The 16409-nt window shown below is 38.8% G+C and overlaps 1 protein-coding gene across 4 annotated transcripts in view; it reads right to left on the reverse strand.

Annotated features, from left to right (window-relative positions):
* MID1 (midline 1) overlaps nucleotides 1-16409 on the reverse strand; it is a 143656-nt gene that overhangs the window by 62319 nt on the left and 64928 nt on the right. For 3 of the 4 annotated variants that reach the window (XM_014960454.1, XM_014960455.1, XM_014960452.1), the window contains exon 3: nucleotides 6787-6870. The exons of the other annotated variant lie outside the window; for it this stretch is intronic. In XM_014960454.1, the coding sequence (XP_014815940.1) occupies nucleotides 6787-6870 (84 nt within the window). The remainder of the gene's footprint in view (nucleotides 1-6786; nucleotides 6871-16409) is intronic. 4 annotated transcript variants of the gene reach the window in all.

The following is a 16409-nucleotide window of genomic DNA, read 5'->3' on the forward strand; positions in this document are numbered from 1 at the left end:
TTCCTGTTTTCAGGGCAATTGTGAGAGATGATAAATAAAACAGAACAGGAACTCCAAGGCATCTTCAGGCTTTACTATTTCATATACTTCACTAAAAAGAAAAATCTGATTTATTTTCCTCCATTCAGCATTGGTTGGGCACTCTAAGTAAGAGTGGAAAAATTGCCATCCCTTTTTCAAGACTTGGTCTGTCAGCATGTGGCACCAGACAGTTGTGATTTAATGCTCCTGGGCTGCCCTGACGGGCATGAAAGTTTCAAAGAGCTTTAATTTTAAAACCCATCAATGGAGAGAGCAGATTCAAGCCTGCTTTTAACTGCTTTTAACATTTGTTTGCTCAATATGAAAGCTGTAGGGCAAAAGGAAAAAAAAAATGTGAGTGGATTACTTTACATAGAAGTACAAATTAAATTAAGAGAATTTAGTATTGTAAAGCGTTAGAAAAGTTGTAAAGAAAAGAGCACCACCTAAATGAATTACAAATCTTTACATAAAACTTGTGCCTATTTCTCAGTTTTCCCTGAATAGCCTGGCTGCCCTGTTTTGCTTTGTCCCATTAAATTGTGCTTTTTTTTTTCCACAGTCAAAAGTGCCACTTAGCTGAAGTGAAATCCTTAATTCTTTTGAGGGTATACAGTGTGGGTCTCCTAATTAGGACATCCAGTGGAAACTCAATTTAAAAAAGACTGGAGAAAGAGGAAAGAAATACTATATAATACTCTGTACTGAAATAATGCACCAATTAAATAAAAATGCAAGCTAAAAATTGCATGCTCTTCATTTTTCCCTGGAGGTCTTGCAAAAGGCTGAAAGCATTTTCGGTTTAGTTCCACAGATTTAAAAATTCGAGTGCTATTCTGCATCAGAGCTGTAATTAGTCATTTTGATACTAACAATGGAGTTTATAATTTCACACCAGGCTGATCATCACTTAAAACCATTTATTTCAGCTCAACACATCCCCTGTTAATTGGAATGTTTTGCTAGTGGTGTGTTCCCATTAAGATACAGTTGTGTCATTACGGCCATTAGGCTCAACCTCTTCTCTTGAATACTGCCCAGGAAACAGCCCCCCCCCGAACCCATGCATACTGATAGCTGGGTTTAGATACACTAACGGCTACTTTCTTGTTCAACTGTGAGGTTTAGGTGAAATAAAAGAATTAGTATGCAAAATGTTGCAGTCTCTCTTGCAGAGAAGGTCAGATTCTGCAATTACAGTGGTCATGTCTGGCCTTAGAAAGCTGAGAATTTATAGTGTCTGCCTGCAGCAAGTTTGAAAAGGTAGTTCTGCTATACACAAAGGGCTGAATTCAGCCATTAGTTGAATGTAAGAATCAGATGATTCCCAGAGATGTAGCTCCATTCATAATTTATCCTAAACTATTTAGAACATATTTCAGGCTTTTTAAAGCTGTTACTCATATCATCAGGGATTGCAGTTTCACCTATGATTATGCACATTTGACATTTCTCATGATTAGATCCTGATTTCACATACAGCAATATAAAACTTTAGCTATTCCAGATTACATTTTCCAGTTACAGTGTTCCTTGGCTTGATTTTTATTGAATTTTTAGTTTTATGAAAATGTCAGCCAAAACCACCAGCTAATTTCACTAAACAGGCTAGGGGAAATGTGCTGCCGTCAATGATAGAAAGTCTTGCTCTGCTGCTTCAGTGCTTTGAAAGTTGGACTTCAAATTGGCAGGAGAGGTTTCTGTGTCAGGTATACGCCTTTTTGCCTCTTGCTACTAGCCGTTCCAAATTCAGGCAAGACCTGAAAAAGACCTGTGCATCAGGGTTTTGCAACTAAAGGCTAACTAAATGTTAGCTAAGCTAAATATTAGCTGAGCTCCAGACTCACAGCTGGCCAGACAGTACACGTACCATCACGGTACAGCTCAGGGCTACTAAAACCAAATTATAATATCATTGTAATGACTTCTCCCACCTGATGACCCAAGGCAGGGTCATACTCTCCATTGAAAAGCAGAATGTTTGTCTCTCCTGTGCCCTCAGTTCCCCTCCATGAGGACCCATTCATTAATGCAGAGAAGTTCAATTGAAAATTGAAATGAAGTGTGCACCATAGCTTGATTATAGACAGAGCGAGGAGTTTGACAAAGACATGGGATCTGGTACACTAACAATGGATAAAATTGCTCCTGGTGAGGCTAGATTGGAAGGAGATGCTGGGAAGAAATGGGAATGGACAACTGGAAAAGCAGAGCAAGCAAAGTGACTTTGGAAAAGGATGCTGAGACTGGGAGTTGGGCAAGCCGGAAGCCCCTGTACAGCCAGACAAGAGAGCCTGGAAGTGAGAAGGTAAAATAGTAGGGTAGATACTGGAAAATGATAACCTCAGGAATGAAAACAGGGCAGAGATATTTGAAAGATAAGGTGAGGGGAGGAAGAAGCAGAGTAGATGAAGGAGCAGGGAAGGTCAGCAAGAATTAGAGAGAATCTGCATATGGGAATTACTGTGGTGGGGAAACAGATGGGACTGGGCAAACAAAGTCTTGCAGGGCAGAGCCACTGGGGCAAGAGACCGGGGAGGGGAGAGCCCTGAGCAGAACAGTGATCTGTGGGAGAGGGAGCTTACCGAAAACAGATGAGCATCCATGGAGATCCAAGCAGTCTGGGAACCAAAGGAAAAGGTTCAGAATAAATACAGATGTAGAGCAGCCAGAAATGGTACTCTTGAGGCATGGATGCTGATTGTATACAACTGGAAAAGGATCTGAGCAGGCAAGGAGACTGAGATTGGGTGTCAGGAAAGGGGAAGATGGAGACCATGGAAAGAAGGTGGGAATTAGAAATTAGTTTCCCTCAGAGGAAGAGGCCTCAAGGTGAATAATTTTGTAAGCCTTTGTGTGGGCTTATATTGATAGAGAAAAAAGTCAGCTCCAGACAATATTCTTACAATTCTCAAATGATCCCTATGATATCAGCTACATTTTCCCAGTTAGCAAAATATTTCCATCTGCCAGCAGAAATGCAATTATAAACTATAACAGAATCACATAAATAAGACCAATAGAGCCAACATTCTGTTTTTAATTGTTTCTCACACTTCTTTTTTGCAACCTTGGGAATTCTGCTTATATGCAAAACCTGAGAAGTAAAAACCATAAACAGTCCAATGTTTGGACATTCTGTTTGGACAGAAATGCTGCTTTTGTAAACAAAGAAACAATGAAAAAGAGAAATTTCAAAGGATACTTCACTCTTCCAAATTACCAACCTGTGATTTCTGTTTCTATGAATTATGCCACTGATTTGATTTACATAGGATTTCACCCCATCTTTCTTTGAAAAGGAAACCGATATAAAGCATTTTTTCTCCTGATCTGGCTTAATAGTTAAAAGCCTGCAATGTTAATATGATTGTTTGGTTTTCTTTTTTGCTAAGGATATTTCAATGAAAGGAGCAGCTCTTCACTTTCTGCAAGTTAGCAGGGTGTTACAGGACCTTTCCTTCTACCTGCTACCAAGTATAATGTATAAAACAATGCAACTTGTTACCAGCTTTAGTGTTTAGTGTTCTTATTAATAAATTCTCCGAATAGAACACCCTCTGGAGTTTGTAGCTCTTCTTTTTTTGTTATTCTTTTTTTTTTTTGACACTGCCAATCAAAGAAGAAATTACAAAGTAACAATTACAAAGTTACAAAGTTACAATTTTGGCCTACAGAAGTTTGTTGATTTGGATAGTGTCTAGAATTTTAAGCATCTGGTTCTAAGGTCTTTGGTTGATGTCAATTGTGACTCTGAAAAAGTTATTTATGTCAGCTGAGAATACGTCCCTGCTAACTGTGCTACTGATACTTTGAAAAACAGATATGGTTACATATCTCCCACAGATACTGTATGTTTGAGGCTGTGCTATTTAATCTGACATACAAGCCTAAGGTTCTACATAAGCCATTTAAAAGCTTATGTTAAAAATATAAAGAACATTGAGTTTTCAGGCCAGTGTAGAACACCGAAGTATATACCTTTATAGTACAAATATAATGACAGATCTGAGGTGTAGGATTTAGCAAAGCTGTGCCATAACTTTGTCATAAGAATGGAAAAACAGGTCAGAAAACTACAGGAGGCATTTTTTAGTGTGCTACTCAGTGGACACGCATCAAACAGTTTTTAGGTAGGCTAGGCTGTAGCCATCTCTTGGGAGCATCTCCCTCTGGCACCTGGGATCACAGTGGGAAAGATCTTGCTCTGCCCTGCTACACTGCAGGAACTTGTCCCCAGAGTAATCCCATTGCCCGCACTGCCCTGGCTGAGCCATCCTGCCCTCACACGCCCATATGTTGTGTGCTCCTACAACCATTGGCATTCAAAACTCGTGTCAAGCCCCCTGGCAACACTTTTGTTTCACACCAAAAAAGAAATGAAAGACTTGCCTATCAAAGTGTTTCAAAAGCACGCTAAAATATTAATTATGAATGTATGGGGTCCACTGAGTTTCAATACCATCTTTATTACCAGTTATACTCCAGTCAAGGATGTTACAACAGCCCAGCTCTCCTCTTCCTGCCATCCTTCTATACCAGGGGTGACACCTTCAATGTGAACAGCACTGAACTGCACAGATTTCCAATCTGTCTGTATGTTCAGTTCTGGGCCCCTCGTTTGGATTGCAATCAAATAAAGAAGCATTGTGTTATGGCAGGCTCAATGTATTGACTTATGTTTTTCAAAGGTATGTTGGCTGCAATTGCAAAAGTGTTCTTTGTGAGATATTCCTAAACACCTAGAGAAGCAGGCATCTAGAATACAGGTCTGAAAAAAATGCAATACCCATGCTGAGCTTTTGAAAATATCAGGTAAAAACTCATTCACTTCAGTCATCTGTGTTTCTATAGCCAAAGCCTATTTCCCTACATCTTATACTGAAGCCAAATCGGCTGAAAATATTGCACAATGGGAAAAAGAAGTATTCCTAGGTGCTAATACTGTAATAACCAAATACATCTGCATTACTTACGTCCAGAGACACGTTAAGACCACTTAGGAAAGCCACAGCCTGACTCTACTAGCTGGTTTAAATGTATTTTAGTATTCATCCAACACTTGCCATATGCCAAAGGCAAATTATTCTTCCCTAATGCTTTTATTCAGTACTAGCTATTTCTCTTAGACTGTTAGATATTGCTATTTGTTCAAGGAGTAAGTCATTGTCTGCATGAAAAACTGCTTTTGAAAATAAAATTTATATGTCTGACAACCTACACAGAGGTATCCCATCAAATCCTAATTCTCTTGTGAAAAAAAAAAAAAAAAAACTTAGGCGAATCAAGATTTACCATTTCTTTAAGAGTTTCTGGAAATGTCATATAGCCTTAGTGCACAGCCACATGTTTTAAAATTTAACAGGTTTTCTATGTTCCTTCCTTCAGCGTTTGTCTAACAAAAAAGCATTCCCAACTGATAACATCTGGCAAAGAAAAAATAAATCCGTTATGCAAGACACATTATTTTGAGCACAGGCAGGTAGGAAACAAACTACAGCACAAGTTTTCACATACATTTTGTCTTGACTTCTCTTCCCAGGAGTGATGTTTATTCTCTGGCCTTTGCCACCTCCCATCACTGAGTATTTCAGTTTCTTCATCTATAAGGGAAAAAAAATGTGATACCGGCCTAACCCTAACGTAATGAGGCAATCCAAAATGGGCCTCAGGGCAGCACCCTGAGGCCTCCCACAGCTACCCTCCCTGACACTGCCTCTTGCTGGGTTTGGTGGGGTGGGAGCAGCCACTGCAAATGTTCTGGCAGCCTGTACAAGTTAATTCTCAGCCTGGGACTGCTTAGATACAAGCGTTATAAGAACACCAAGCATGAAGAATAGCTCAGTCTTTAGCATGATATTGTCACTTACTGTCTGTGAGGATAAGACCAGCTTGGGGAGGCTCAGGCCTGCCGTCCCCAATGTCCTACCCCTCCTGGCACCGCTCCACGCAGCTGCATGGCAAGCCAGGCCTGGCTTAAAAATAAACCTCTGAAAGAAAGGAGGAGGGAATGGGAATGTACTTCAAACCAGCGTAAGAGATCCAGTTTGCAAGGCAGCTCCACGGAGACTTGGAGCAGAAAAGCCGAGGAGGTGGTGAGCTGTGACCGAGCAGGGAGAACAAGGTGCTGAAGGGTGAGAAATCGCCAGGCAGCCTTCACCTCACAGCCAGCATCTCGGGGGCTCACTAAAAAGTAATCCTGACTCACCAAGTCCCTTCAAACACCATAAAATGCAATTATGTCGATCACCAGTTTTAACCAATGCTGTGATATTAAAAGGGGGAAGGTATTTACTGAAGAAAAATGTAAAGTCAGCGTCTGATACTACGTCATGATAAAAGAGAAAGGGAAGGGATAGAATAACTGTATAACTGGTGTCAGATATCAGAAAAGCATGAGCTGAGGTGTGTCATCATGTCTCCTTGGTCAAACATTATTCAATTTGCAAAACAGCCAGTCAGCTCCAGCTGCAAATTAATGCTACTTACTCATTAAACTTGATAATTTAATGATGTTCTATTTACTTATTTGGAACTGGCATGATGACCTGTGCTATGAATGTGTACCACTTCCCTTCCAAGATCTATTTTAAACTTACATATATGTCCAAAAAGACTTGTTCTTTAAAGTACACTAAACAATGCCCTCATTTACTTCCATTACCTGACATCATTTATTTCACACGAGCACTGAAAATGTACTCATTACTGGACGTCTATATGCTTGAGTTCAGGAATCTTAATTACGAATGCAGGTTTCCTTACCTGGCCTATCATGGCACTACAGAGTGGTACTGCCACAGCTTCTGAATTCTCAGCAAGTTCTGGGCTCCAGGGTGGGGTTAGTTCCTTGGTGAGAAAGAAATGAATTGACACAGACAGAGTTGATGGCAGCCTTGCATCTTTTATTTACAGTAGATGCAATTTTAAAAAGAGGAATTAGATAGCAAAGTCAGTTTGTGGTATGCGACTCAGAGACTGGTTCTGAAACTGCAGAAAAGAATCCCTCATATGAAACCCCACATTTTTTCTCCAAGTAGAGGGAGAGCTCTGTTTAAGCTCCTTTCCCCAGACAGTCAGATGGGGACTCTTCATTTTATTTACCTTACTTTTTTTTTTGGCAGCTAGTGACTTAACTTCAAAGGTTATTAAAATAGATTAAGAACGTGCCATTGTTGAAAGAGGCACTCCTGCTCCCACCCTTTCACCAGCAGCATGTGGGAGCAGACAGTCAAGAGCATCAAAATATTAATTTTAATATTAAAACAAATCCTTCCCAAAGGAACATGACTGTAACAGCCAGCACCAGCAAGGCAGTGGATAACAAACCACCTCAAAACAGGTAGTGAAGCAGAACCTATGCTATCGATGAGGTCTCAGACCAGCTGAACCTGCTCCCAGAACTTCTGTAAGTGACATTTCCCTCAGTTTCTAGAGCCTACACTATTTTCTTCAGGCTTATGACCACTGAAAGTCTTACAGCCTCTCCAAAAATTAAGCTACTTAGAAAAGTTACAGTTGTTTTTCCAGATGCCTTGGATTTGAAGGACACATTTACCAAGCATGGATTTTAAAAACACTAGAAAAATTAGGCCCCCATTAAGCATTATATTTCAGGTACCCTGAAATACAATAGTCACTCCCTGCAAAAATTTGGCCCAACTAACTGCATAGAATTGTTCTGAGGAGGAAGGGAAGAGCAGGGACTGTAAAAGCAGCTTTTTAACATTCTAGAGGGAGAGAATATATTGAGGATAGAAAAGGTTCTGTTTACAATGAGGTTTCATTTAAATTCATTCTTCTCTCTAACGTTGATCTGACTGCCTGTTATACCTCCATGCAGCTACCCGCTACATTTGCAATATTAACTGAATGGCTAGCTTCAAAAAAACAAAGGCAGGAATCTTGGATATGTTGAAGTCCTACAAAGTTCATTAAAACTGTCTGCTGAATAGTGGAGTGAGGACTCAGTTAATGACCCTGCTGAGGAAGAAGACTGTGGTGTGCACCGAGCTGACCCACAGGGCCTGCTGAAGTGTGCACCTACTCTGGCAGCATTTGCTGTGCTGCATTGCTGCTTGCCCAGCCAACAGCCTAAGAGAGGGATGAAGCACTGAGGATGCCCATGGCATTCCAAGAAAGTATTGCAAGGAAGGAGAAATGAATCCACGGAGCATGGGAGGAAACTGAGCTTATTTGGAGGGGCTACTGAAGCACAAACCATTCTGATTGTAGCTTTGTTTACTCCTGCTGCCCATACAGCCCACTTTGTAACGCTTCTACCACCTTTCCAGAGTCTCCCACCTGTACTGAGGCTGGGTTACGCACACCAGGAAAGGAGCTAACCTCTGGTCACAGGAGAAGTAATAACAAACAATAAATTCTTGGGTAAATTCTTGAGCATCCACCACTCTCAAAGCACAAAGTACAGTATCAATCTCAGCTGGAAAAGGGCTACAATAATACCATGATGCTGTATTATTATGTCGTATACTATACTGCAATATTGCAATATACTAATGTAGTATCACTAGCTGTAACAAGATGAGTAAAAACAGCCTTGGAAGGATTATAGTCAAGCATTACAGTGAATACAGCTTTGCATTTTTAGCACATTTGATGTATTATGAGAGTTCCACATTCATATTTGCAACATTGGTGTGCCTGTTAAATTTGGGAAAAGTGTCTAAATTAATGAGAAAGATCGAAATGATCAAAATAATGCAGCTAGATCTATACACTGGCACATTTCCTCTAAGCACTTTTTAAGAAGATTCTTAAGGACTGGTCTATCCTAACAAACTGTTCTTTAGCTAATTCCTTCCAAACAATAATGCCAAGTACTCAGCTAATCCATCATATCTAGGTAGGTAGTCCTTGCCATTTGCAATGTTAGTGCCCCATTTCTACATCTGCTGAGTGGGAAGGGAGACTTTTTCTCACCTCCTGTAATGGCTCAGAGGATTTAGGCTGGAATTCATCAGCTACATAAGAATGTGCTCACCCTTAAGCCCCTTTGTAATTCTGCAGACAGTTACCCAGCACTAGGAATTCATTTGAACAGTGCCACTTCTACAACATGCAAAGACTGATGTGAGCCTTCAAATTATAAAAAAAAAAAAGCACACGAAATAAATCAATATTAAGAGAATCAATTAATATACTACTCATCAACAGGGAGGAAAGGACAAAATGTTGAATTTTAAGCCTGCTTGAAACACTTTCCTTCTTTACTGCGTGAGACATTTATCTGTAAATAAAATGTCACTAGTGAACAATTGTGAAGTTAAAATAAATTTGAAATAATTAAAGACAGAGCTGAGCACTGAAACATTCCCTCCAGGGACACTTATTCAAACAATAAATTGTTTATATGCGAGAAAATTTAGGCTAAAACTTAAATAATGGTAATTATCCATAGCTCATTGATTACCGATGAGTGACAGTTGGTCAAAATTAAACTAGTTTATGCTTTTTATATGTAAATATTATAGATTGGGCCTTAAAAACAATCATTTATGATCAGAGAAGTATCCCAAATGTTTGTAAGTAAAAAAAAAATCATAAAATTAACCTTTAAAAAATTTCCCCTACATTTTTATATATAGTGGATCCAAAATTAAAAGTGAATTAGTCAGTGTTTGTGAAATACTTGCAATAAAGCAACAAATAAGCAAGAGAAGTGACGTACTGTACTCCTCTTTCTGTCTCCTGTGTCTCCTGTCTCTGTCCTGTCAGAACTCTGCTGTGCTAGATGTTGTATAAATGTAAATGAAAAAATTAGTCCCCACCCAAAAGTACTTAAACATTACAAGCAAAAATCCTAGCATTAAAAAAATTGAAAAAATCATATCACCATTTATTAACATTATTTTTTAATTCCTTGATGTATGAAAAATATTCTGAACAAGCAAAAATATGAACTTCACTGCTTTGGAAGTGCCTTTGTAGAGCCTGAAGTGACCTTGCCTTGAATCACTGAGCTTTGCTCTGGCTAAGGGGACTGAATGTCAGAAATGGATGCGTATTTGGAAACTGGCAGTGCTGAGACAATGAGAAGAACAAAGACAGAGGAGATGCAGCAAAAGTACCACCATGTAGGCTGTTCAAAGGAACCATGAGAAGCTGCAATCCAAGGGACATCAAAACAGGAAGATACTAAAGTGATGGCAAAGTAACACGGCTGAAGCAATGGCTGGGACATACAATTTTGACAGCAGTACCTTGGACGATGAGGAGTAAAGCAAGGCTGGAATCAATGTTCACGAGGGGGCAAGAGTAGGAGCCTACAAAGGGAATGATCAGAATATGGACAAGCAAGTACATGAGCATGTGAGCAGCTGTATCAGAAAGTAAAAAGCCGAAGATATGAGATACTTCAGCCTGCCCGAAACTGTTGTTTTAGGCAAATGCATACATAAAACACACACATATATAAAAATATATACCTGCGTATGCGTGTATTTATACACACACACACATATGTATGCCTGTATTGGTGAGTGGTCAAAAATCTCTTGAAAGAATTAAATGACTTCTGTGAACATGCATTATTCAACCCTGTGCAATTTTCTTCAGACCCCAGCAATTTTTCTTTCATGCTGTGTTTGTTTCTCCCTGGCTCCTTCCCTTTCAGAGCTTGTTCTTGGCTGATCTCAACTGCAATAACCTAAAACCAAGCAAGCTGATGAGAAGTACTGCCTGAGTGTATGGGATGCTGAGATATGACTCTCAGAGAAAAACGACAAGCCCCACAAATGTCATTAAAGGTCAAAGTGTCAAAAATCTTAAAAATGAGTTCCTTAGATGCATATCCTCTGAGGGAGAGTTTTAAAGAGAGCAGTAGACAGATGGGGACATGGAAACAGTTGCAGCTATCGAGAAAGGAAGTCCACGTTGTTTAAGGAACAAAAAAAATTGTGGGAGCACAGGGAGGGAAACGTATATGAGGAAAATCACAGCTGGTTGAATGCATTCTAGCAAAAAAATTAATGAAGACTGCAGAACTTTGCCAGAATGCTGAAAGAAAGAGAATGGTATTAACTGAACACACTGGTCAGAGACTTCACAAGATAAGCAAAATTGTAGGCTTTAGCTTCTACATTTCCTTTGGCCCCAAGAAGATTCTTTCAACACAGTTACATATGTAAGGAGCTTTATTTTCTTTCTGAATTGCATAGCAATTTTCTCAGAGTGTAGGAATCTACTAGTGTGTGAGGTTCATGTTACTACTGTGATTTCATTATTTATAAATAGTTAAATATTAATATATATTATATTGAACATATACTTGAACTTTGGTTTCCCATATTATTGATTTGAAAAATTTGCCTTAAATGTCAATTAGCAGCCTAGCTGTGATTGGACCATGCAGTTCCTATCAACCTCTTTCACAAAGTCCCCCCTTCACATATAAGTTCACTTATAGAAACAATTATAAACTTCCAACAAGGAGTATTCCCTAATAATTACTGAAGAATACAAAGATTATTCTAAGATGGTTTTCCTTTCTCTTTCCCTCAAGCAATTTCTGGCTCTCTCCACAGAAATTTTATAAAAAATGGGTCTTTCCTGGAGAAAAAATAATAATTATATATACTAGTATTTAAAAAAAACAGCAATTCCTAATTGTCTCTGCTCCCAATCCCATACACAATCCTATCACCGTAACATCTATAAAACTCTGCAATAGTTGTGTAAAGATAGGTAGTGTTCGCCTTTGGACAAACACTTTTCTTTGAAACACAGATTGGAGTGGAATGCCTTAATTTAGGAGAAAAAAAACCAAAACACAATTGTCTTTATTTGAAAATTTACACTGGAATGGAAATTGAATCTTTGTGACCTAATAATATGTATATGTGATGGGAGATTCAGTTACTGGTTCTGAAATGATCAAAAACTGTTGAAGTGAATTACAGCACTAAAAGTGGCTTTGTGCCCAGGCACGAGACTATATTTAATTTAAAGTTTTTTTCTTGCAGACCAAAGAATGAAATAGAATATTAGGCGGCAGATGATAGAAGATAAGATAATTTATGAAATATTAAGTATGGGAGGACAGTATACAATTTTATTTCATTCAGTCTTAGCTTTGGTTTAAATACAGAAAAGTAATTTAATAATGAATTCCCCTGTTAATATAAACAATAACTCTTTCCAATGCTTATCTCATGTTGTCTACAAAAATGAAAGAATACAAAATCACTATAATTATTTTCCTGATGCTTTTGGCTCTCGATCAAAGATAAACCTAGTCTGACCTGCCTGTGCCCTATACTGAGATTTTCTATTGGAAATTACACTGCAGCATTCATTATTTGTGAAGTTTCAGGTTGCTCTATTTGTTCCACTAGGACATAATGCTTTGTCAGACTTTTAAGATACTTCTATCTAACATAATTAAAAATAAAACGTTTGTTCAGCTTCCTTGTTTGAAATAAACATTGAAACATTTGGAACTAAATAGGTAATCCAAACCTGATGGAACTGAGAAAATTTTTTTCAGTCACTTGAGGCAGCACTGTTTACTAGTTAGAGTAGGGGCACAATACTTCTGTTTGACTATTGACACCAGACAAAAATGTAGGTGAGATGAACACAATGCTTTCTGTTCCCCACTTTCTGTTCCCAATTTAAACCAAGGGTACACTTACAGAAAGTGTGGGAGTAGATACGGTTTTGAAGAGCTCCAAGAGGAGAGAGAGCACAATAGAAGCAATGAGAGAACATTTGTGGTATTCTGCAGTGTCACGTTGCTTCCACTTCATGTCGTGGTTTTCTTTGAAGTTTGGCTTTGAATGCATTGAAGCATTTCTCCCATTCTGCCTAAGTTCCGCTAGTACTTTAACTCAAAAGTTTAGATAAAGAATCTAGATTAAAAACGTCTAGACAAAAACCAAGAGATCATAGCTACACTTGTCATAGTGTCCAAAATTATTTCCAGTCTCCAAAATTCTTCGAGAGTAATTCAGGTGCAATTCACCATACAATACAAAAACTGCGTGATCTCTATGATCTCCACTGCAAACAAGAATAGACAAAGTCACAGCTCATAGTAACAGGCTGTGTCTCTGATTTTCAGGTTGGTTATACATTTGGGACATGCTACACTCCTACTTTGTGATGATAACTCACAATAATGCTAGTTGTAATGCTTTAAATAAATTCTGGCACAGGCAATGTTTAAGACTCAATAATTTTTTATTTAAACTTAGAATACCAAAAAATTTAGAGGATAAAACAAACAGACTCTTCTGATTTTTTATTTATTTATCATTTTCAAGTGAATCTGCCCTGTTTTATGTAGCCCTACGTTTAAAAGAGCATGTTCTTTTTTTCTAACATATCTATGTAGCTTTGTCATGTGGTGGAAAATACGCCAAAGAGAAAGGAATGCTTTCAGTTTGTTCTTTCTTGTACTTTGGTAACAGAATGGAAAATACTATTATTTAGCAATTCTTCGTGCTTTGAAACAGCAGCCCTGGACTTTATCCCATAAGCCCTCATATGAGTGATCCTTGCTTTTGCAAGTCGTACAACTACAGATAGCAACATATCGCTATGTACCATATAGTTCCATTACACGGGGCTGATACACTATACTGGCTTTTACTGTTCACTCCTCTCCCTTCTTACAAGCTTATGCATTGAGATAACATGTGCAGCCTTTAAAAGTTTCATTCCAAATGGTACTACAAAATGCAGGATAATTTTTATTTGCAAGTAACATGCATTGGACTGTTGTGAGCTCTTCCAGGTAGAGGTCCCGTCACATTTATCCCACCTCATGGGACCTAAGCACACTGAAGGGGCAGGTTACTCATAAGAGCAGAATTAACAGCTTCCCATTTCCCTAGCCCAGGCCAACAGAGAAGTGCCACAATTTATCCAATATGTGTATTTAGAAAAGTTGTCTTTATTTGAAAACATAGCTCTTTTTTCATGATATCTTGAGTTAACTATAATCCTGAAGGTTTCTACATCGTACAAGTGCAGTATAAAATGATATGTGAAATAATTATGATTCTATCAAATAAATGCTGCTAGTAAACATACATCTCTAAGATTCTCAAAGCAGAGGTCTTCTACAGTTTGTGAAAGACATGAGTGTCAAATAAGGAGGTCACTCAGTCTGGCTGCTGATTAATTGAGTCAAGGAACCTCATGAACCTTGTGAAAGTCAATTGGCCTCCTTATATCTCAGTCAGACTACAGAGATAATTAAGTAGAGCTGCACTAAAAACTTGCAACATTTGCATCAAACATGCCTGAACTAAAAAATTCACATACAAGACCCCAATCCTGCAGGCAATTATACAGCTGGATTTAATAATGCATAATGTTTCATGGCTTCCTGTAGAACCTTATCTATTAAGAACTAATCTTAGAATTAGACCCTCTGTCACCTTTATACGGTAAAAGTACCCATGGATCTTTACAAAACCAAAGGAGACATGATCTCTGCCATGTAAAATTTAAATCAAATAGCCAAGAGCAAGTACAACAAAGAGCAACCTGAAGGAGCATGGTTTTTTTTTTTTTCCTCCAAACCGAACATAAAAAATGTATTTAGAAAAACCTAGTTTCCAGACATATTTTGCATAGAGGCAAAAGATATGTGAGAAAAATACTATACAATGACATTATTAGGGCTTGTAGAGGAGTTAATCAATAAATACCTAATTCACAATGCAAGGTTCATGGTACTTGGGCCATTAATTGCTCGATTAAGTTCTCAGTCAAAGCACATGGGTTTTGCTGTGGTGCTTTCAAATGGTTTATGCACAGTTTGACTCCATGGACCTCACTTGAGACCTCGCTACTCAAGATGCAGGCAAAACACTCAAATTAATCCCAGTAAATTTTTTATGGGTATAGCCATTGATTCCCTGTAGTACCTCTGCAGCAGCCTCCAAAGTCACCCAGGGCCTTTTCTGCTGACAGCGACAGGCCCTGAATCACTCCTGCCATCACAGAATCATAGAATCATAGAATCATTGAGGTTGGAAGAGAGCCTTGGGATCATCGAGTCCAACCATCTACCCTACTCTACAAAGTCCTCCCCTACACCATATCCCTCAGTACCACATCTAAACGTCCCTTAAACACAGCCAGGGACGGTGACTCCACCACCTCCCTGGGCAGCCTATTCCAATGCCTGACCACTCTCTCTGTGAAGAATTCCTTCCTAATGTTCAATCTAAACCTACCCTGTTGGAGCTTGAAGCCGTTCCCTCTCGTTCTATTGTTAATTATCTGTGAGAAGAGACCAGCCCCAACCTCTCTACAGTGTCCTTTCAAGTAGTTGTAGAGAGTGATGAGGTCTCCCCTCAGCCTCCTCTTCCTCATACTGAACAGCCCCAGCTCCTTCAGCCGCTCAGAAGGATGTCAATACCAAGTTTGAAAGACTAGGGTACTGAAACTGAAGCACCCCCCTAAAAATGGATGATAAAAACTGGATGGTACTTTGTAAGAAGTCACAATCAGAGTAGAAGGAACTAGGATAATATTAGTTCTAATTCCCTAAACATAACCCACAGTATTTACAGCAAGATTTAATTTGGTGATTCTGGAAACTTTTTTCTAGGTGAAAAAAAATTTAAAAGTCTCTCATCGAGTGTCACATCTATATTCACTGAGTTCAGGGTATTTCAGAGCTGTAAATACATTGCATACCAATACCTAAAGGCTGAAGTAGATACTGAGTTGAGCTAGATGTCTCCTGCTGTAATCTGAGGCCCAGAACAGCACAGAAAGTTGAAACTGCAGTACTTTTAGTGAATTAACTTCAGATTTGACCCACAGAGGCAGGATCGGTTTCTATGGGGTAATGTGAAGTAATTTACTATAGGCTCATTTAATCCCGAGGTCTCTTGCAAACAAGGCTGCCAAATTGCAAAGGTGCTTTGTGAAATCACCTATTGTACATCAGATGCCGAACTGAGACTCCAGTGTTCATCCTCTGCCAAGTCCCCAGACACAAAAAGCTCGTGTTTTACCTCACTAAAGACCCTTTTTCTGACAGCAGAATGAGAGCTGCAACAGACTGCAGGTTGCTAATAAAAAAAAAAAAAAAAAGAGGTTTTTTAAACTTGTTTTAGACATTACATGCTAGCCTGGGGGTCTCTAGCTCTTGGGTGTTTTCCATTATGTGAAGAAAATGTAGCAAATACACAAAGTCATTTTACATAACAACAGTCCCATATCTTGTAAGCAGTCATTCTGCTACAGAACAAGTCCCTGTTCCCATTTAAATCAACAGCAAGATTTGCAAATTCAGGACTGGGGCATTTACACACCTTCTATTTACCTTTTCTTTTCTTACTATTTCCTATGCTAATTTTCATTCTTTCCTCTCCTTCTCTCTTTTATGCTTTTTTGCAAAT

This window comes from Calidris pugnax, unplaced genomic scaffold (genome assembly GCF_001431845.1).
Source record: "Calidris pugnax isolate Ruff unplaced genomic scaffold, ASM143184v1 scaffold188, whole genome shotgun sequence".
Taxonomy (NCBI): domain Eukaryota; kingdom Metazoa; phylum Chordata; class Aves; order Charadriiformes; family Scolopacidae; genus Calidris; species Calidris pugnax.